Source organism: Trichomycterus rosablanca, chromosome 23 (assembly GCF_030014385.1).
Source record: "Trichomycterus rosablanca isolate fTriRos1 chromosome 23, fTriRos1.hap1, whole genome shotgun sequence".
Classification (NCBI taxonomy): Eukaryota; Metazoa; Chordata; class Actinopteri; order Siluriformes; family Trichomycteridae; genus Trichomycterus; species Trichomycterus rosablanca.
The window spans coordinates 3,595,644-3,619,170 of NC_086010.1; the positions used below are offsets into that span (position 1 = coordinate 3,595,644).

At 41.5% G+C, this 23,527-nt stretch overlaps 1 protein-coding gene across 1 annotated transcript in view; it reads left to right on the forward strand.

Moving 5' to 3' along the window:
- Positions 1 to 23,527, forward strand: part of csmd3a (CUB and Sushi multiple domains 3a) — a 323,290-nt gene that overhangs the window by 12,093 nt on the left and 287,670 nt on the right. The window contains exon 2 of the mRNA XM_062985995.1: positions 12,684 to 12,906. Within this exon, the coding sequence (XP_062842065.1) occupies positions 12,684 to 12,906 (223 nt within the window). The remainder of the gene's footprint in view (positions 1 to 12,683; positions 12,907 to 23,527) is intronic.

The following is a 23,527-nucleotide window of genomic DNA, read 5'->3' on the forward strand; positions in this document are numbered from 1 at the left end:
GTACAACCACTGAGAAACTAAAGTGCAAACTGATTTTGCAAATATACTGTATTTATATTTAAATAACAGTTTATATAGGCTGTCAGGACAGCTTTAACACACTGAGACATGGACTCCACGAGACATCTGAAGGATTCCTGTGGTATCTTGGACCAGGATCTTACCAGCAGGTCTTTTTGGTCCTTCTGAACGTTGTAAGGTTGGTTATCCTACATTGCATCCTGGTGCCTTCTCCTCCTGGCGGTCCACATGATCTTGAGAGGATAACAGGTCTTATCAGGGCAGTTGTAGCCTAGCGGGTAAGGTACTGGTCTAGTAATCGAAAGGTCGCTGGTTCAAGCCCCACTGTTGGGCCCTTGAGCAAGGCCCTTAACCCTCAATTGCTTAGACAGTATGGTAAGTCGCTTTGGATAAAGTCATCTGCTAAATGCCGGAAATGTAAATGTATCAGACCAGTAAATTTTTTCCACTGCTCAGGTGTCCAGTTCATATGCCTTTGCACCTATTGTAGGGTCACAGTCGCTCTTCCATTGGTTCTAACCAGACACCACGGCAATCAGTGAGTCTTGGCTGACCAACAACCTGTCTGTAATTGGTGGCTTGTCCCTCCTCGGACCACAGCCAGTGGGCAGTTGTTGCCTAGTGATTAAGATACTGGACTGGTAATTGAAAGGTCCCTGGTTCAAGCCCTACCACTGCCAGGTTGTCACTGTTGGGCCCTTGAGCAAGGCTCTTAACCCTCAATTGCTCAGACAGTTTGCTGTCACAGTTCTGTAAGTCGCTTTGGATAGAAGCGTCTGCTAAATGCCTAAAATGTAACTGTATCAGACCAGTCAAATTTCTTCCACTGCTCAGGTGTCCAGTTCTTATGCCTTTGCACTTATTTCAGGTTCTTTTGACAGTGGACATGAGTTAGCATGAGCACTTTGAATGGCCTGCGATTATGCAGCCCCATAGACAGAAGGTTTTGATGCACTGTGTCAATTTGAGCCACGGTTGCTTTTCTATTGGTTCTAACCAGATACCACGGCAATCAATGAGTCTTGGCTGACCAACAACCTGCCTGTAATTCGTGGCTTGTCCTCGGACCACAGCCAGTGGGCAGTGGTAGTCTTGTGGATAAGGTACTAGACTAGGTTGATGGTTCAGGGTTGATGTTTCAAGCCCTACCACTGCCAGGTTGCCACTGTTGTGCCCCTGAGCAAGGCTCTTAACCCTCAGTTGCTTAGACGATATACTGTCGGAGTACTGTAAGCCGCTTTAGATAAAAGCGTCTGCTAAATGCAGAAAATATAAGTGGGAACTCACTACGGCTACCTCTGAGCCTCGGAGCTTTCGGAGATACTTTAACCCAGTTTTCTGGCCGTAGTGATTTGGCCCTTATTAAAATCACTCTGGTCTTTATATTCATCAGATCTGCCGCGTTCAACACATAGACAACAAGTAACTACCAGTAACAGAAACAGGTAAATGTGGTTTTGTACATTTTCAGAGGAATGTAGGGATTTGTTTTAATAATACAAAAATAATCCATCACATCGTGCCGACACACAACCTATGGAACGAGTAGAGCTTCCTCCCACAATACAGACTGTAAATTCCAGTAATTAATTCCCAGGTTCAGTTCAAGACTCTCGAAGGAACCGGATCGTAGTAGTAATAATAATAATAAAAAAGCTGAAACAAAACCTACTGAAATGAATCCAGCTGGCATTAAAAAGCCAAAAAGCTGGCAACAAAAAGGAAACTATAACACTGATGCTTGTATTATTGTAAAATGTATTTGGACACCTATGAGCTGGTTGGACATCTAATTGCGAAACTATGGGCATTAATATGTTGCTCTAACAGCCTCTACTGTTCTGAAAAGACTTTCCACAAGATTCTGATGTGTGTCTGTGGGAATTTGTGCCTATTTAGTCAGTATCAGGTAGTGATGTATACATTTGTGTGGAAGCTCCACATGTATTTGTGTTTATCTGGATTTTCCTCCATGTTTCACTTTTAAACTTGTGTTACAGCTCGAGCTTCTGAGAAATTGTGAGAATCAGAATCAGCTTCTCTGAGAGTCTAAAACACTTATCGTTAAAAATAAAGCTTAACGTGGTGTAATGTTCTAAAAGAAGGAGACAGGAGCACTAAACTTCTCTTCATTATTACTGCTCATAAGTTCCTTCACTAATGAAATTCCTCACTCGCTGTTTTAGTACAATAAGTCACGTTACGCTTTGTTTGTACAGACTGAGTCACTTTTACAGCGTCAAATCAAACAGTTCATCTCATTGGAGGAACTTTGAAAAGCTCTAAAAGTCATAATTTTGTCATATAAAAGCCTACATTTATTTACTCTTATTAATTTTATCCACCTGTTAGCGATGGGTGTGGTTAAAACACATGAAATCAACAATACAGAGAGGGGTTCACTTACTTTTCACCATACAGTGTGTGACAGGTTTCGTTCCCCTTCTAAAGAACTCCATCAGTTTGATAAACTGGTAAGAAAAATGTCTATAGTGACCGATGCACTTGACACACAGAGCCCTGCATCCGGATTGTTCACGTTCGACATGAGCGACCTGGTATCCGAGTCCCTGGGGTGACCTTTGTCTTGTTAGCAGTGACTGGAAGAGAGTGATGAACATCTCAAAGTCCAGCGAAATAAATCCTGCAGCATTGAGAGCCCGCAGCACGAGGTTAACAAGCTATACCATATACATGGCTCGACCACACCATGCGTGGACAAGCATGAAGGCCCCCTGCGGCCTTCACAACTCCCTCTTGCTCTCTTGCTTTGATCGACGCTGCCTCACATCAGGAACCTTATGGGTTTACTTACCCGCTGTGTTCTACAATAATCGATTATGGACTTTGATTTAATATCGAGACCTTGTATGGAACGTTAGGCGGCTCTGGGAAACTCTGGGGCTGGCTGGTGTTTTGCGAAGTAAACAACGTTAAGTTTAACATGGCTCATCTGCTGAATTCGTATCCTTCTGCTTTGCCATTGTGGCCCACAGAGGGGGCACAGAGCCATAGATGATTACAATCACCTGCGGTTCAGCTCTTCTATGAAACTGTGATGCCGATCCAGTCTGATTTCCTGTTGGCATGGGATGCCAACATATTTACCTGTTTTCAGGACACTCCGTCGGCATTGCAGCAGTTTGCAGGTGTAACATTAGGACCCACCCTGAACGAGCGAGCAGCCCCAGAGGCCGTGTGACAACTTGTTTGTGTCCAGGCTGCACCAGTTGATAGTGTGGGCTTACGGCTCGCGTTTTGCCGGCCCCGGCTCATGTTAGGCTTCCCTATCTTTCCTTTTTTTCAAGAACTGACATCCAGAGCAGCTTGTCGTATTATACCAGTCAGTTCTCAGTTCTGTGCTATCTCTGTTCTGTCCACTTTCTCCGTCGTGGGCTGTGAATGTTTTTGTGTCTTTCAGTTGTTGCTTTGTTTTCATTATTTTGGCCACCTTATTTACGATTGTCACCTTTATTTTCTTAATCCCTGGACTCCAATACATAACTACTTAGTGACTATATCATGTGCATCTTTGCACAATATTGAAGTTTGCACAACATCACCTTATTGCACATTATTCTTTAATATATCTGCTGCGATAGATAGATAGATAGATAGATAGATAGATAGATAGATAGATAGATAGATAGATAGATAGATAGATAGATAGATAGATAGATAGATTGAAGCTTGAACTTGAACTAGTGGCTTTTTAGTAACAATATTATTCCACCTCATTCTCAACAGGTGTGATTTATAAAGATTCATGAAGTAAATAAGTCCATATAGTATAAAGATACTGTTTTTACGCATTTGTTCCCTTTAGCCACGACATGATGTTATTTTACCATCTGTTCAGTACAGTTCTGTACATTTTATGTATTTTTCTTACTACAGGCTACATCTCTCTTACAGAGATCCTTTAATGTGCTGCTATAATCGCTCTGCTATAAAAACCCTAGACTGTTGTTTATATATCAAAATATGTTGTTTATTCTTTTCCTCACTTTACATTTACTGAGTCCCGTGTACTGGCCAACACCACACTTATCTTTGTAGGTCTAAAAATGTCCCTCATATTTATTGTAGGTCTTTGTGTTTATCACACTGGGTTTTTTTATAGTCCGCACATTATTCTGTGTTGTTCCCTGGTCCTGGAGGAACGTTGTTTTGTTCCAATATGTATTTATATATTGCTGAAATGACAGTAAATCCTCTTAAAGTTAAACTTCTACATCCCTAGTTGTAATGATGGAGGAGAGCTGCTGACTTGTGCAGATGCCGACCACTTCTTTTCACCTGCCATCGTCATTGGAGTCTCACAGAGAGCTGTGCCGCGTACAGAGAGACACTCACTGCTCTGTGATTCCCCCAACCCTCGTGCAGGCACCTTGAGCTGCCAACAGGGGTCGCATTCTCAGCGTTTAACCTCCCTGTTTGGAGACACATGGCTACTTGATATCTCGAGATCTGTGTGACGCTGTGTGATGCTACAAACAGTCTTATTTACAGAGGACCGTGCTGCCATGTTGCTGCTTCGACCAGACACTAGGAGTCACTTTTGCGTTTGCAAGAATTTGACTTCTTATCCGGCCTTTAATAAGAAGGGTAGATTTTTTTTATTTGCCCTGCTGCCAGTGAGGTTCAAAATCCCCATTAATCTTGATCCTTCAAAGGCGCCTGACCCATAATCAGCACAAATCATTGCTTATACACTACAGACCATACACCATAACACAAATCTCAGGACAAACCCCTTTAGATGTCTGATTCCTGGACCATCTGGAATTCGTCAGCTCTGAATCCTCGCTGCATTTCGATTCTCTAATAAGATGCCCTATTGCCATCTCGGCCCTGCCGCTCCGGCTGCCCCAAACAAATCAGTCTTGATGGCGCTCCATAGTGGCGCTACGGTTGACACAAGCTTACAGGACGGAGCGTATCTGTTTAAGCGAATGCACCAGGAGCAGCTGGGTTCCATCTCCGGCTCACATTCATCCCTCCCTGAATGAGATTTATGTGTTTAGATGCTGATTCATATGACCGACCTGTTTTCTCTCGTCCGCCGTGCCCAGCGTGCGCTTAATGCCATTCCTCTTCGCGATTTATTGGCGGCTGCGCCAGGCATTGCTGTGTCAGCCCTGAGAAAGGCGGCACGTAATCATGGTGATGGGTGGATAAGAAAAATAGAAAATGGATCCTGTGGATAAAAAAAATGAAGTAACGAGCGTGCTTCGGATGCTTCAGGTGCCTCGGGTCGGGGGAGCGGGTCTCTAAATTCCGGACCGTTCCATTAGGATGCAGATGCAGCCGTGCAGGGTTTATTTCTCCCTGTCGTTTAGACTGGCAGCCAGATTAAACACGAAGGCTTTAAATATTCGGGTGCAGAGCGGAGCGGAGAAGAACACTCGCAGCAACAGGGAGGACTCGCGTGTACAGGAGGAACGGAAAACATAAATCAGGGAAGGATAATGGAGCTCTTTGCCAAATTGAACACAGCTAGCCTTGAAGCGGGAAATTTTTAGGGTTAAATGCAGTCCATAGTTTAAATGCATCGGTCACTTGCCTTCCACTTGACTATAGGTCTGTCTGAAAACCTAGTGAGCTGCCTTGCTGCCTACCTGATCAGCTGCCTCAGTAGAGAGGATTCTAATAAAACCACAAACTCATAAGGCAGATTATTTAGACGCACTACTTAAAGAATAAGGTGATTACAAAACTGCAGATTTAGCCTCAGATCATTCAAACCAACAGGCTGAGGTGGCACAAACCACTAGTATGCCAGCTAACGTCTCGCTCCGTGTACCAAAAACGGTTAAACTGTCTCTGATGAGCCCCAATTTACAAATAAACGACACTGTGCACCTTTATACAAGTTAAACATTAGTGAAAATGTATTTACATTTGAAAAGAACTCTGTTGGTTGCTTCATATTCATCCCCCATTATTAAAATCTTTGCAGAATGCTGGGATTGCCTTTAGCACTGAGGAAGCATCAGATGCTCCCTCGTTATTCAGTCAGATTATCACTCAGAATTAAGGAACCTCAGTAGGAGCACTTTAATAAATCTAAGAATTTAGACACGCCCTCTTCTCAGGAGTGTAGGATGACGTAAAAAATGCGTCTATGTAGAGAGATCACTAGGCTTTCAGACAGACCCTGTATAGCCAAAAATTATGTGGAGACCTGTAGCTTGTTGCAGAACACATTTCAAACCCATGTGCATGAATAAAAGATCGCCCCAGCCTCCAATCTTCTGATTTTGGAGTGTCTCTGTGGGAAGCTTCCGCCCATTCAATCAAAAGAGCGTTTGTAAGATAAGGCACCGGAAGGACTGGCTTGCAATCAGTGATCCAATTTATCCCAAATGCGGTTACTGATTTGGGGTCAGAGCTATACAGGCACACTATTTAAGTCGTGTCTTTATGGAACTCAGAAGGGTGAAACCGTCACCCTTTCAAATTTGAAGCGTATTGTTTAATTAATATCACCCATTTACTGTATGTGCCGCTCAGGTGGCGCAGTGGTAAAAACACACACTAGCGCAACAGAGCTGGGATTTGGAATACGTCGTATTGAATCTCAGCTCTGCCATCTGGCTGGGCTGAGCGGCCACATGAACAACGATTGGCCTGTTGTTTATACAGGGGTGGGGTAGTAGTAAGCCGGATAGGGACTCTTTCATAACTAATGCAATTATGACCTCTGCTGGCTGATTGATGCCGCCTGCACAGAGGCGGGAAAAGAGTGCAGATCAGGTTGTGTCTCTCTGTACACACGGCTGATTCGCATATATGCACTCGCCTAGTGTGGTTGACAAAATGCATACAGCTGCTGCCCACGTGTCGGAGGGGGCGTGGGTTAGCTTTGTTCTCCTTACATCATAAACAATTATATATATATATATCACTCATTCATCCACTCACTCACTTTCTAAGCAGCTTATCCTAATCAGGGTAGCGGTGGGTGCTGGAGCCTATCCTAGCTCTCAATGGGCGCAAGGAACACAGAAACACCCTGGACAGTGTGTTTGGACTGTAGGAGGAAATCGGAGCTCCTGGAGGAAACCCACACAGACATGGAGAGAACATGAAAACTCCAAACAGAAAAGACCCAGACCACTCCACCTGGAAATCAAACCAGGGACCTTCTTGCTGAGAGCCACCGTGCCTCCCGCTTAATTAATATGATTGAATTTATATATCTGGTGACAATGAGCTTGGCTGAAACCCCAGACCTCTGTAATAAAAAAGGGTGTCCTCATACTTTTGGTGATATAGTGTTGGTTTAAGTGAAGGTGTGATGTTCATGCTGTTTTGTTGCATCGCTGTAACCACCGAGGATTCAGTGTTTTGCTCAAGGGCAGAATGACATGAATGAGAGACATCAGAGCCGCATCCCTGCAGGATTGATTCAACATGACTGGACACCTACTGAGCTTCTCAGCATCTTTTGGGACACACCTAAAAGGCACTGAAAAGGATCCAGAAGTTCCATTATCATTTATTCATTCGTTTATTTACTTTACTTACCACTTTATCATGCATGTCGGTTGTCAAATTATGAGTAAATTATGAGTTTATTGAGAAGGATTTCTATAGAATGGGGCCGTGGTTAAGGTACTGGACAAGTGTATTGGACAGAAGGTTGCTGGTTCATGCCCCACTGCTGCCAAATAACAATTGTTGGGCCCCTGAGCCAGGCTCTTAACCCTCAACTGCTTGATTGAAACTTATAGCTAGACCACCAATCACCAACGTTCTTTCCATTCTGACAGGGAGACGAAGCGGCTTCTTTAATTTAACCCTTCACATTCCAACACAAATTGAATAGGCCGATATGAAGGATTTATTCGCTCAGATTCATATTTGTTTAAATGGCGGTTGTCAAATTATGACTAAATTATGAGTTTATTGAGATGGATTTCTAGACAATAGATTAGTGGTTAAGATACTGGACAAGTGTACTGGACAGAAGGTTGCTGGTTCAAGCCCCACTGCTGCTGAATACCAACTGTTGGGCCTCTGAGCCAGGCCCTTAACCCTCAACTGCTCGATTGTATATTTATAGCTGGACCTGCCAATCACCAACATTCTTTCCAGTGACAGCAGAAGCAGAAAATTCTGACAAGGAGACCAAGCTGCTTTTTTAATTTAACCCTTCACATTCCAACACAAATTGAATAGGCCGGTATGAAGGATTCATTCGCTCAGATTCATATTTGTTTAAATGTTGGTTGGCAAATTATGAGCTGATCAAATGAAATTAAAAACTGCTTACTTTTATTTTTAGATTACATCATCTCAGGCCCTAATGTGACCCCCCACCACACACACACACACACACACACACACCCGTACAGCACCAGCACTCTGATGCTTATCAGTGTTTCAAAAATATCATATAATAGATTGCACCAGAAAGGTCAAAAGTGAAGAAAACAAACAAAGAAAGAAAAATCAATAAAGAGCAAAAGAACAGAAATCATTTATCTGCCCGGACGCTGATAGCGGAGGCAGGAACGAACTTTATCACGCTCAGTTTTTTTGGCTGTACACTGTCATTGGCTGTTGTTGAGCCTTTTATCATTCTCGGTGATTGTATACCCTCCGAGTCCTGTCACATAGCTTTATGCTGCGGCGGAAATCCTACCTGCTCCGCTGGGCTGAACAGCTATATAAAAAAACTCACTGCCCCGGTTACTGTCAGTGTTGGTCATCAATTTACCCAAAAGCCTCCTCCCAGATGACTTAGCTATACTGACAATATAATACAGTCTGATCAGCTAAAGAGAAACTTTCTTAACAAAAGTATGTGGACACGTGGCCAAGCTTGGACACCCTTGGACATCCCGTTCAAAACTCTGATTGCTAATATGTAGACGAACACCTTTATTTGTCGTATATACATACACACACGTACAGTACAATGAAATGCTTTTCCCTTGTATCCCAACCCCTGGAGCAGACAGGGTAAAGGGCCTTGCTCTATCTATCCACCTCTCTGTCTATTTACCTCTATGTCTATTTACCTGTCTGTCTGTCTGTCTGTCTGTCTGTCTGTCTGTCTGTCTGTCTGTCTGTCTATCTATCTATCTATCTATCTATCTATCTATCTATCTATCTATCTATCTATCTATCTATCTATCTATCTATCTATACTACCTCTCTATCTATCTATCTATCTATCTATCTATCTATCTATCTATCTATCTATCTATCTATCTATCTATCTATCTATCTATCTGTCTATTGATCTACCTCTCTGTCTATCTGTCTATTGATCTACCTCTCTGTCTATCTGTCTATTGATCTATCTATCTATCTATCTATCTATCTATCTATCTATCTATCTATCTATCTATCTATCTATCTATCTATCTATCTATCTAATGGAGATTGGTGCGTTACTCTCCGTGTACGATACGGATCTCCATATGAAAATTCATAAAAGAATTTAAATAAACAGCTATGGGATGAATTGGAATGTAGATTGTAAGCCAAGACTTCTGTACAACATTAGCCCACCACTGCCAGGCCTTGACTCTTGAGTTAAAAACTTGTTGGTGCCACCAAATGGAAAAACATTCATAGTTTTTTCTATAGTTCAGTAATAGTCCGTGTATTAAACCGTCAGTGTAACGACCTCCGCCTTGCTCTCTCCTCTCATCTTCAAATCTGCTAATGAAGGTTAAATGCAAATCTCATCGAGCGGCACTGTAAACTCTCAGCCGTAAACACTATTGGATTTCGCACCTCCTAAATTTGAGGGATAGTTAACAAGTCAGAGCTCAGCGTGAGGACCCGAACGTACGGTTCGTACGCCGCTAAACTCCATCGCTGCTTCTGCGAGTGCTGCTAATGTTTTCTGGTCAAAGGTCCATTCTGTTGAAAAGCATTAGCAAGAATCTCAAACATGGCACTGAAAACACTTCTGGGACTGCTGGGAAAAATATTTTGGCAGTTTGCTGCTGTTTTGTGCGCGCCCACGTTCATCTAAGCATTAATGCTGGAATTCAATTGTTTGGATGTTTCTTTTGTTGCTGATTATTGGCGACAATGAAAATAAAAGATGTTTGTTTACATTTTCTATTATTCGTTTCTTATTGATTCCCAACTGCCTAATAAACATCTTTAATCTTTATTTTAAGTTCAATATACAGTAGTTTGTACTCTTGTGTTGCTGTATTTTTGCAGACTGTATACTGTGTCTTTTTCATATTTCGGGTGTTCCTATTAAGGGTTGCCATCATTCGTTTCTGTCTTGCCCTGACCTGATCCTCCTCTGTCACCCCAAACCTCTCCTCTTTGGTCCTCCTCTCCTCATCCTTCATCCAGCCTGACGGCTCCATCCTCAGCACCCTCGTCCCAATAGAACTCTCAAACCATCTTGATCTCTCCTCCTAACTTTGTCTTCCTTTTGTTCTACCTTGTTCCTAATCCTGCCCATTTTTGTCATTTCTCTCTACTGTCTTTTTGCCAGAGCTACCGCCTCCTTACCATACCGTGTCACCCGGCCTGAACTCTCTTCTTCACCTCTCTATGACACTCTCCATTTCTTAAACTCTGTACTATGTACTTCTAAAATAAGGTGTTGCTGGTTACTACAGCTCATAGTCCAGATAAACATCCAGGTCAGACTCAGACAATAAAACTGAAAACTATATTGTCAGATTAACAATAATTAAAAACTGAATATCTGGCAACCCTCAGTGACTTAATGGCCCTAAAACATTTTATAGGAAGCACTTCATTAATTAAAACTAGATGTTTTTAATTTATTCATCTTCAGCACCCTGGACAGAGCAATGGTTCCTTTTGGTGGCAGTATAAGCTCATTTATTTACATACACATTTACTCACTTAATTACCCCCTAGGGCAGTTTGGAGCAGCCAAGTCCTCCAAGGGTATTACACACCCATCCGGTCACTCATTCACTTCAACCAAAAGATGAATGGATAGTTAGACAGACAGGCAGATAGAGAGATAGATGACAGACAGACAAACAAACAGTTAGTTAGATAGATAGATAGATAGATAGATAGATAGATAGATAGATAGATAGATAGATAGACAGACAGACAGACAGACAGACAGACAGACAGAGAGACAAACAGACAGACAGAGAGATAGATAGTAACCAGACAGTAACCAGAGCTGAGGATCAAACCCAGATATACAGAACCCTGAAGCCAGGCACCCATACAACGAGCAACATCACGGCATGTTAAATCAGTGGATGCAGATTTGTGTTAAAACACTAAAACGAACAATAAAAAAGAAGAGAAATTATGAAGAAGTGCACGACGTGGCACCACATTCACCATCAAAATGAAAGATTCACTGTAGGTGGCTGTGAGTCAGCGTGAACCTCTGGCTCCCAAATTCCTCCAGTCTGTACCCTTGTGCAGAGTTAAAACGTGGGAGACAGGGAGCGGGCGAGCGTAGGAGAAGCGGGTGGGAGCGGGTGGGGGTGGGGGGGGGGGGTGGGTCTAAAGTAAAGGAGCATGAAGTGAAAGAATTCGTTGTCTTGCTGCAGTTCTAAAAGCTAATTACTTCTTATGGGAAGTGCAGAGGGATGAACACAGAATTAATTCTGTTTACTCCTGTTCACTACTGATCCATCGCTCTTGGAAAGTATTCAACCACCTTATTAAACATAAGCACTGGATAGCCAAAAGTATGTGGACACCTGACCTTTTTGCTTGTTGAATATTTTATTTAAAAACCATATATATATATATATATATATATATATATATATATATGTATATATATACAGTATATATATTTAAGGGGTAGATATATATATAGATATATATATACATATATATAGATAGATAGATAGATAGATAGATAGATAGATAGATAGATAGATAGATAGATAGATAGATAGATAGATAGATAGATAGATTAGAGATAGTTAGGCAGACAGACAGACAGACAGACAGACATACAGACAGACAGACAGACAGACAGATAGATAGACAGACAGGCAGATAGATAGATTAGAGATAGATAGACAGACAGACAGACAGACAGACAGACAGAGACAGATAGATAGATAGATAGATAGACAGACAGACAGACAGATAGACAGAGACAAACAGATAGATAGATAGATAGATAGATAGATAGATAGATAGATAGATAGATAGATAGATAGATAGACAGACAGACAGACAGACAGACAGACAGACAGACAGATGGTTGTTTCTGAGACACCTTTCAGGGCACCATTCACTATTAAAAAATATTGTGTGTGTGTGTGTGTGTGGGTTTGGGGTGGTTGTTCAGCACTTTATGTCTCCCGTCCTCATACAGGTACGAACCTTTCCTTGTCCTTTCCGCTAACAGTCTGAAGGGGAAAAAGTTTCTAGTTCCATTCAAACCACAAACCATGAAATGAACCTCTTAGCATTGTGAGTATTGTCATCCAGCAGAATAGATTTCCAGGAGTCATTTTTTTTTCCCTCTTCACATTGAAACACATGGTCTATTACCTGACACAAACGCCGGTGAGAAATGAGTGGCATGAATGTCAGCGGCTTTCTTATTTCTATGAATGCGCCGGTGAGCGAGGCGCCGATATTGGCCCAGCTGAGGAATTGATGATAATGACCCAAAGCAATTCAATCTCTCTTTTCTTTTTCTGTTCCAGGTTTTATTTATACATGTGGCGGGACGTTAAAAGGAAAGAATGGGACGATAGAAAGCCCCGGATTTCCACAAGGATACCCAAACGGAGCGAACTGTACCTGGGTAATTGTAGCCGAGGAACGGAACAGAATTCATATAGTTTTTCAATCCTTCGCCGTGGAGGAGGAATATGACTTTCTGTCTTTATACGACGGGCACCCTCACCCAGCCAACTTCAGAACGAGGTAGGAGTTCTTTTTGTGCTCTTGTTGTGTCTTTATCTTAAAATGTGTCTCCAGCAGAGTTGCTTCTATATGTTCTCATTTTACAACTCCAGCATTTATTCCCTTGTTTTAAAGGTGGCATCCTAGGCCAGTGCCACAATCGAGTACATTTCTAATCTTGAGACATAACACAAAGCTAAATTATTATGAACCAGTAGAAAAACTGTAGCTCTGGCGGATCAGATAGACCTGATGGGACCTGAGGAGGATGGCTGACCGAGCAACATGCCATATTAATCTTTAATTCATCATTGTTAAATAGCTTCTCAATGCAGTTTCCTTAGGTTGTGAAATCACTTAAATAAACTCTGAGGTAGAACCAAGACTACGGCTCTGTCTGAAAACCTAGTGAGCTGCCTTGCTGCCTACCTGATCAGCTGCCTCAGTAGAGAGGATTCTAATAAGACATCAAACTCATAAACAGATTATTTAGACGCACTATTTAGACAGATATTACAGTGATATGCACAGTTAGCTTCAGGACATTCAAACCAATGGGCTGAGGCGGCACAACCCGCTAGCACATCAGCTAACGTCTCCCTCCGTGTACCGAAACAGTTAAACTGTCCCTGACGAGCCGAATTTACAAATAAACGACACTTGTATAATTACACCTTTATACAAATTAAACATTAATGAGAATTTACTTACATTTAAAAAGAACTCCGTTGGTTGCTCTGCATTTATCCGCCATGTTTGTCATTTTGTGTGAGAAAAGTTGTGCCGCACTGAATGCTGGGATTGTCTTCAGCGCTGAGGAAGCGTCGGACGCTCTGTCATTATTCAGTCAGATTATCACTTAGAATTAAGGCGCCTCAGTAGGAGCATTTTAAGAAATCTGAGAATTTAGACACGCCCTCTTCTCGGGAGTATAGGATGATGTAAAATGTGAGATCTCTAGGTTTTCAGACAGACCCTTGATAATTTCGGTACGCGGAGGGAGACGTTAGCTGGCGCGCTAGCGGTTTGTGCCGCCTCAGCACATTGGTTTGAATGGCCTGAGGCTAACTGTGTTAGCTTAGTAAGCTAAAACTGTGGTGACGTAATAGTAATGCGTCTAAATAATTTGCCTTATGAGTTTGATGTCTTATTAGAATCCTCTCTACTGAGGCAGCTGATCAGGTAGGCAGTAGGCAGCAGGGCAGCTCACCAGGTTTTCAGACAGACCCTCAAGTGTCCTGCAACATAATGACATGAATTATGAGACTGTAAATGACTCAAGCCTTCTCAGAATACTTAAGGTGGCCTTAAGATTATTACCAGTTCCTGAGTTCCTCCACTGTTATTACCACCGACTTGCCAAGTTCCCACAATTCTCAGCACGGAAAAGGTCACGAGGTGGAAGGCACAGTCATCTCGGCGATGTGGGAAATAATAAGCCAGACTCACACAATGATTGGCATCATACTGGGCAGATTATAGGGTTGGACTGATGCTGGTTTCACTCGGTTGACGTGGGAGCGGAAAAAGCTGCTTCCACTTTCTAATCCTCTGCTGCTACCCATCAGTCTTTTCTTTCTTCACTGGCTTTTAAATATAGTCAGTTTCAGACTATTTTAACTCAGGAGTGAAGTGATTATCTGCAGCTGTTACCAGCTACATTTATACATGGAAAAGTCACACAGATGAACTCATTAAATCCAATCCAACCAAGTTATATTTAATTTTTATAAATCCACAAGAATTTATCTGTGATAGGTCAGGTTATTTTTGGACAAGGCCAGCTTGCAATAAATGTACCAATGCATTCATTGGCGTTGAGATCATGCTTCTGTGCAGTTTTAATGCATTTTATACCACCTTAAACATATAGTTCATGGTAAAATATGCTACATGTTATAAGAAATATGGGGCATTTGTAGCCTAGCGGTTAAGGTACTGGACTAGTGAGCAGAAGGTCACTGGTTCAAACCCCACCACTGCCAGGTTGCCACTGTTGTGCCCTTGAGCAAGGCCCTTAACCCTCAGTTGCTTAGACTGTATATTGTAAGTCGCTTTAGATAAAAGCATCTGCTAATGTGATAATGTGAATCGATGCTGGACTTTATACCGCTCGTGGCTGAATAAATGGCTGCACCAAAAATAAGCATTTAAGTTTATGCTTGTGTCATCTAGTGTCACATGCAAATATTTAGGCTTTTGGTGTAAAGTACTGGTCTAAAATTTTAGTTAATGCAGATTTATACTGCTTCACTGCGAGAGTCATTTTGAGAAACATTGGGCTTCAAGAGGAAATATATAGGACAGTGGTAGCCCAGTGAGCAGACTTTTGATTTACCAACCATAAGGTTGAGAATTTGAATCCCTGCTCTGCCATGCAGCCACTGTTGGACCCTTGAGCAAGGTTTTTAACACTCCCGGCTCTGTTCAATCGCTGCCTCTCAGATCTGACCTGTGAATAATGAATTTCATTGAGACTCATGGAGCCTATCCCAGCTTTTCAATGGTTGCAAAGCACACAGTAACACCCTGGACGGGGCACCAGTCCATCGCAGGGCACACACACACACAACCATTCACCTATAGGGCAATTCAGTGTCTCCAATTAACCTGACTGCATGTTTTTGGACTGTGGGAAGAAACCGGAGCTCCCGGAGTAAACCCACACAGACACAGGGAGAACAACTCGGCACAGACAGGACCTGGACTGCCCCCACCTAGGAATCGAACTCAGGACCTTCTTGCTGTGAGGTAACAGTGCCTACCCACCGAGCCACCGTTCCGCCCCTTATTGTATTTCAGTGTTTTTCATATTATATTTGTGTTATTTTCAGGGTATAAGTATAAAACACAACCCCATTATTTTACATGAGCATAAAATATATGCAGTTCCACAGGACCATGAATGCATTAACAGGTTTTCCATCCATCCTTATGAGAAAAAATACCTTGAAACTCAACATCTTTTAAACTCAACGCCGCTCCCAGAACCAACTGGAAGTCATTTCTGCCTACAGCTGTGGCAACCTGTAATGACTCTAACTGGTGCAAGAAAAGACCACAGAACCTATAGTACCCACAAAGACAATAAACCTTGGAAATTATACTACTTGATTTGCAGTTTGCACATGGTACTGTTTTTATTTGCACAGCCTTAATTTAATTGCACACAATATCTATAACTGCACCTTTTAGTCTCATCCCCCCATTAGTTTTTGTTCTGTTAGATGTCTTATATTCTTATTTTTTATATTATTATATTTTTATATACATATTTTTTTAGATTTTTATATCTTGTATTACATTACTGTAATTCTTGTCCGGGGTGTATTTCCACCTTACTCTAATTATTCCCGCGGGTCCTGGAGGCTCTGCAACCCTAATCAGGATGAAGTGGTTACTGAAGATAAATGAACGAATGAACGAGAACCTCAGCGCTCGTCCTCCTCCCTAAACTGGATACGTTTAACAGCTTGCGGGGTTTATGGGGCGTTTAAACAGCTCATTTGGATTCTGCAGTTTGAAGAATCTCATTTAAATGTACAAAAATCTTTGCGAGAAAACACAGTCTGTTTACTGAGCCAAAAAAAGAGAGATCCACCAGACAAAACAAACTTATTTGATCAAATGAAACAACCGGTTGTTTTCCGAACAATTTTAAACTTCAACACTAAACGTTTGTCTTCTCATTTAATGAAATCTAATGAATGCCTCAAAGCCTCACACTTCTATACCATGTCAGTTTCCTCCTAATTAGAGGAAAATATAATTACACTTATTACACTTAAGCCTTGCACTGTGACACGGCTTTAGAGAAACAATAAGCACAACCTAATTTATAATAAATTAATCTGATTTTATATTAATATTTTATTTAAGAAGATAAACAGACCTACTGTTGTGGATAAATCTAAGAGGGGATTTATTTAAGTGCATTTTTTAACAATCTAGTCAAATCCAGTTACCCAATGCATATGCGATTCTTGCCATATGCACAACACCCACACTAACCAAGAAGGGCCACAATAGCACATGCACTGGACTTAGTGTGTAGGGCTTTGGGCTATCAACTGAAAGGTTGAGAGTTCATATCCCAGGCTCTGCTGTGCAGCCACTGTTGGGCCCTTAAGCAAGGCCTTTAACCCGGTCTGATCCAGGGGCGCCGTACAACGGCTGACCTCGCGCTCTGTCCCCAGCTTCCAAACAATCTGTACGCCGATCAGCCATAACATTAAAACCACCTCCTTGTTTCTACACTCACTGTCCATTTTATCAGCTCCACTTACCATATAGAAGCACTTTGTAGTTCTACAATTACTGACTGTAGTTCATCTGTTTCTCTGCTTTGATGCTGTTCTTCAATGGTCAGGACCCCCACAGGACCACCACAGAGCAGGTATTATTTAGGTGGTGGATGATTCTCAGCACTGCAGTGACACTGACATGGTGGTGGTGTGTTAGTGTGTGTTGTGCTGGTATGAGTGGATCAGACACAGCAGCGCTGCTGGAGTTTTTAAACACCTCACTGTCACTGCTGAACTGAGAATAGTCCACCAACCAAAAATATATTTAGCCAACAGCGCCCCGTGGGCAGCGTCCTGTGACCACTGATGAAGGTCTAGAAGATGACCGACTCAAACAGCAGCAATAGATGAGCGATCGTCTCTGACTTTACATCTACAAGGTGGACCAACTAGGTAGGAGTGTCTGATAGAGTGGACGGTGAGTGGACACGGTATTTAAAAACTCCAGCAGCGCTGCTGTGTCTGATCCACTCATACCAGCACAACACACACTAACACACCACCACCATGTCAGTGTCACTGCAGTGATGAGAATGATCCACCACCTAAATAATACCTTTTAATGTTATGACTGATCAGTGTATGTATGACAAATAAAGGCATTCTATTCTATTCTATTCTGTTCATTGCCACCACTTCTCTTTACCAGACAGAAGCAGATTTCTACAGTTAAATAAAGAAGGGCCCTACAAACACATAAGAACAAACTCTCAAAGGCTTTCTGTGTTTCTCCACTTTGTATGCCAGTTTGACCCAATCTGGCCTTTTTGTTCAAATGCTTTAAGAAAAATAAATATCAAAGATAGTTGAGAAAAAAAGCCAGACAATTTCACTTGTGTTCAGTTTTTTTCTGGAGGCGTCAGACCAGACACGACCCTGAACAGAACAAAGCAGTTAGTGCAAGTAAATGAATGAATGGTGAATGAAGGAATGAATAGTTTACTTTAAAATGATCCTACTGAGGTGTTTTAATTCTGACTGATAATCTAACTGAATAACGAGGGAGCAATTCAGAGCAATCCCAGCATTCAGTGCGGTGCAACTTTTGTAACTGATGTTATCACTGTAATCTCTGTCTAAGTAGAGCATCTAAATAATCTGCCTTATGAGTTGGATGTCTTATTAGAATCCTCTCTACTGAGGCAGCTGATCAGGTAGGCAGTAGGCAGCAAGGCAGCTCATTAGGTTTTCAGTTTTTTTGTTTGTTTATTAAGATTTTAACGTCATGTTTTACACTTTGGTTACATTCATGACAGAAACAGTAGTTACTCATTACACAAGGTTTATCAGTTCACAAATTTAATATCAAACACAGTCATGGACAATTTAATATCTCTAATTCACCACTTGCACGTCTTTGGACTGTGGGAGGAAACCCACGCAGACACGGGGAGAACATGCAAACTCCACACAGAAAGGACTCAGACCGCCCCACCTGGGGATCGAACGCAGGACCTTCTTGTTGTAAGATGACAGTGCTACCCACCGTGCTAGGTTTTCAGACAGACCTATGGGACTGTAAATGACCAGAATAAAGCAGTTAGTGCAAATAAATGAAAGAATGGATGAATAGCATACTGTGTTTAGGTGATGTAGAATTCATTTATAGCCACGTTGTTTTCTGTAGATCCAATCAATGTATTCATCATTATATGACTAATGTGATACAAAACTATGTGGACACCCACACATTTCACTTTATATTATGGGTAGCACTGTCGCCTCACAGCAAGAAGGTCCTGGGTTCGATCCCCAGCTGGAGCGGTCTGGGTCCTGTCTGCGTGGAGTTTGCATGTTCTCCCCGTGTCTGTGTGGGTTTCCTCCGGGAGCTCCGGTTTCCTCCCACAGTCCAAAGACGTGCAAGTGAGGTGAATTAGAGATACAAAACTGTTATGACTGTGTTTGACGTTAAACTTATGAACTGAACTGATAAATCTTGTGTAATGAGTTACTACCGTTTATATTTATATATAACCTTTATATTATTGCACATGGATTTGGAGTGGCGTGTTCAACAAGTTTTTAGTTAGTGTCCACATATTTTTGTCCATATTGTGTAATAATATTTAGACCTTTGTTCTCTGAATTGTTTGCTGCTTTAGTAACCACAGCAGCACATCTAAAGCACAGAATGTGTTTTTTAGGTACAAGGAACTTGTTCTGATTGCCTACAGCATCCAGAAATAGAAGTGGTTCGTGCTTCTGAGCACTGAGCTTTTAATATGAATAATCAATTAAAAAGGCACCTGAGTCGCCACCATTCATTATAACACGACAAATACAGAACAATAGGAGCACAGCCACTAAAAAAAGAAATGAATTCCTTCAGAGCTTCATCTCACAGGAACATAAGAACGTAATTGATCCTAGAATAATTGGAAATGATAAAAACTGCACAAAGAAACACAAAGAACGTGAACGTGTCACTGTTTGGAAACACTATACAGAAATACAGTGGGGTGAGAAATGAATTTTTATTAAATATTTGTCACACTGGATGATCACAGAACATCTAACACGAGACAATATTACATAATATAATATCCAACACGCATCTAACATTTGTAAAAGATTCACTGGTCCTCTCGTTACCCCTTGGTAGAATATAAAGAAAAATATAAGAGCATAAATTCAACTTATTTTGGGAACCTTATGGAAGTCCGACAGTGAGTTTCGTAAAGATTAATTAGAGTAAAAGGAATTAAAAGTAATTTATTTTACAAAAAACTCGACTTTAAAATGTACAAACCTTAATTCCATAAAATTTGGGACAGTATGTTAAATTTCAATTAAAACAAACAATTTTGATTGTGGCGGCACCACGGTTCAGTGGGTAGCACTGTTGCCTCACAGCAAGAAGGTTCTGGATTCGATTCCCAGGTGGAGCGGTCTGGGTCCTATCTGTGTGGAGTTTGCATGTTCTCCCCGAGTCTGTGTCTGGTTTCTCCCCACAGTCCAAAGACGTGCAAGTGAGGTGAATTGAAGATACAAAATTGAATTGACCTTAAGTGTGTGTGTGGGTATGTGAAGGTGTTTGTTTGTCTGCCCTGTGATGGACTGGCGCCCTCTTCAGGGTGTTTCTGTGTACTTTGCGCCCACTGAGAGCTGGGATAGGCTCCAGCACCCCCTGCGACCCTGATTAGACCCTGATTAGGATAAGCGGCTTAGTGAATTTAGTCTGTGATTTGTAAATCAATTTTAATGACTCACTTAATCAACATGCATGCAGGACTAGTAATCAGTTTTTTTTCTGATATTAATGCCTGTAACAGGTACCAATATTTGGGTCAGGGGTAATTTAAGACTTAAAACATTTATAAAGATTACAGGAAAACTTCTAAAGTACTGCAGTTATTCTTGGGTTTACAGTAAAGTAAGACAAACTATTATTACTAAGTAATAAACAATGTCTGTTACTGCGTCCATAAATGCCTGTTATCGCTGTATTATGAACAGCTGAAGCCAAAATTCTAATGTAAATGCCGCTGACTTTTGGACCTGAGCTCACCTGAAGTGGACCGATGCGTAGTGGAAACATTTACTGTTGTCTAGAAAGTTGACCAGATTCAGACTGGTCAGCTTGTTAGACAATGGAAACAATGCTAACAGATGCTGAGATGCAGCAAACGCTACAGCATCTTGGAGTGTGGATGCTAAAATGGCCTGCCTGCAGTCATTAAAAATGTTTAAAGAAACGTGTGGCACATTATTAAGCCTGGACAGTTGCACAGCAGAACATTTGCGTGATAAATGAATGGCTGAAAATGTCAAACTGAATTAATTGGTGTCCAAAACCTTTATTAAGTGTTAAGAGGACCCATGTACTGCGGGCAGAGCTGTGTAATGTCTCAAGGGTATGCCTGGCCTGGTCAGGCACTTTTAAGACACATTTGGTTGTTTCTAGGGTAGGGAATCGTCGATTGGGAGTCGCAATTCTCCAATTGCACCAGTAGAATTGGTTCTAAATTCTTGAGAAATTTAAGCAGCATGGCATGTTCCTCCATGTCTATTAAAGGTTTTTTTGTTAGAACCCACTACTGGTCTTTGAGGATAAGTGGACAGAGTTGGAAAAGGTTTTTTTTTGCCAGCCAGTGCAAGTGCAACAAGAAACTGAAAATAACAAAATTGACCAGGAGAGAAAGAAAACAGCTTTATATAAGCGTATGAAAATGCCACTATAATGTGTTGGCACCACTGCCTGAGCAGATTTGACTGCATATACTGTATAGATTTGCACTTCTGTAACACAGTGAAAAAAATGCACTTAGCGCTCTTTGAAACTTGTAAGTAAAAGCTTCTTCAGTTCTGCTCACCACATGAGCTCGGCTCGCTTAAAAGTCGTCTAAAAATGCATCCGTTCTTCTAGCGGCTTCATCCCGTGACCCTGAATCTCCCCTCCTTCAGTCCTTCTTCAGGAGGAATCTATCCATCAAAGCAATTCCGACAGAGGCGTCGGACACGTTGCTTATCCAGAACCTGTCTGACATCGCAGTTTGTCATTCTCTCCTTTTTTATAACGGCGGGTCCCAGAATAGCTTTACACCGGCATCACGTAAACAAGCACTAACCACAACAAAATAAAGCTTTACCCAGGGTCCAGCGGGTAAGTTCGCTTTTAACCATGATGGGAGCCAAATTACCCGTTTAGGGTGGACTTGGGTTCAGAATGTGTGACAGTCTCTTAATTGCAGAGCGAGTGTAAAGATTTGATTAATAGATGGTGCATTCTGACAACAATTTGACTTCACCTGGATGAGCCGCCCGTCACCCGAGTCGTGATCTGCAGCTGGGACTCGGGTGTGCATGTTAAAACCTGATGAAACTGATGGAAATGTTCAGCACTTCTGACGTCTGAGAGATTTCACGACTTAATAGCGGTTTCTCTCGTCAGCGGTTAAGATACAGGACTAGTAATCAGAGGGTTGCCAGTTCAAGCCTCACTGCAGCCACTGTTGGGCCTCTGATCAAGGCCCTTCATTATTAATTGCTCAGATAGTGTTGTCATGATTGTAAGTAACTTTGGATAAAACAGTCTACAAATGTGAATGTAATAAATGTCATAAGAACCTGTCATCACATGTTATTGGCATGTTATCATGAGTGATTATTAGTTAGTAGGAATTCACTGCTGGTTACGGTTGGTTTTGTACTGGTTTATTCTGGTCATTACTGGTCTGGTGCTGTTTTACACTGTTACTCTTGATCTGATGATTAATATTGCTGGTTAATGCTAATCGTGTCCTGGTTAATGCTGGTTATTGCTTGTTTATAGTAGTTAGTGCTGATTTGCTCATGGTTTATGCTGATTAGTGCTGATTTGATTCTTGTAAATGCTGGTTAGTGTTTGATTTACTGGTTAGTGATTATATTTTAATGATTTTTACTGTTAAGTTTTTGATCTTTTTCTGATTTATGCTGGTTTGGGGCTGGTTTACACCGGTTAGTGCTAGTTTATTATGGTTAGTGCTTATATTTTAATGGTTAATGCTGGTTAGTGCTGATCTTTTTCTGATTTATACTGGTCTGGTGCTGGTTTACATTGGTTAGTACTAGTTTAGTATGGTTGGTGCTTAAGTTTTAATATTAATATTGCTTATATTTTCATGGTTTTTGCTGGTTAGTGCTGGTCTGGTGCCGATTTATCGTGATTGATGCTGGTCTGGTGCTGGTGTACACTGGTGAGTGCCGATTTATTGTGATTGATGCTGGTCTGGTGCTGGTGTACACTGGTGAGTGCCGGGTTTATTGTGATTGATGCTGGTCTGGTGCTGGTGTACACTGGTGAGTGCCGGTTTATTGTGATTGATGCTGGTCTGGTGCTGGTGTACACTGGTGAGTGCCGGTTTATTGTGATTGATGCTGGTCTGGTGCTGGTGTACACTGGTGAGTGCTGATTTATTGTAATTGATGTTAGTCTGGTGCTGGTGTATGCTGGTTATTTCTGGTCTGGTACTGATGTATGCTGGTTATTGCTTGTCTGGTTTTGGATAGTTTGTGATGGTTTAGTTTCATTTTGATTAGTGCCGGTCTAGTGCTGGTTTAATGCTGGGTAGAGCTGGTAATTTATTATTTATTTATTATTAGTTATTTTTTGGCTAATTGATATTGTTTAGTGCTGGTAGATGAAGGTCTGATGTTGGTTTAGGCATGTCAGTACTGGAAAGATAGAGGTTAGTGATGGTGAGGTGCTGGTTTATACTGGTTAGTGCTCATTCAGGTGGTTTAATACTGTTAAAATCTGCTCTCATACTCGGTAATGATGATCTCAGAAAATTAGAGTACAAAATGATCTCTAAACATTATAATTATCTTATAACTATTCAATATTGTTTAATGGA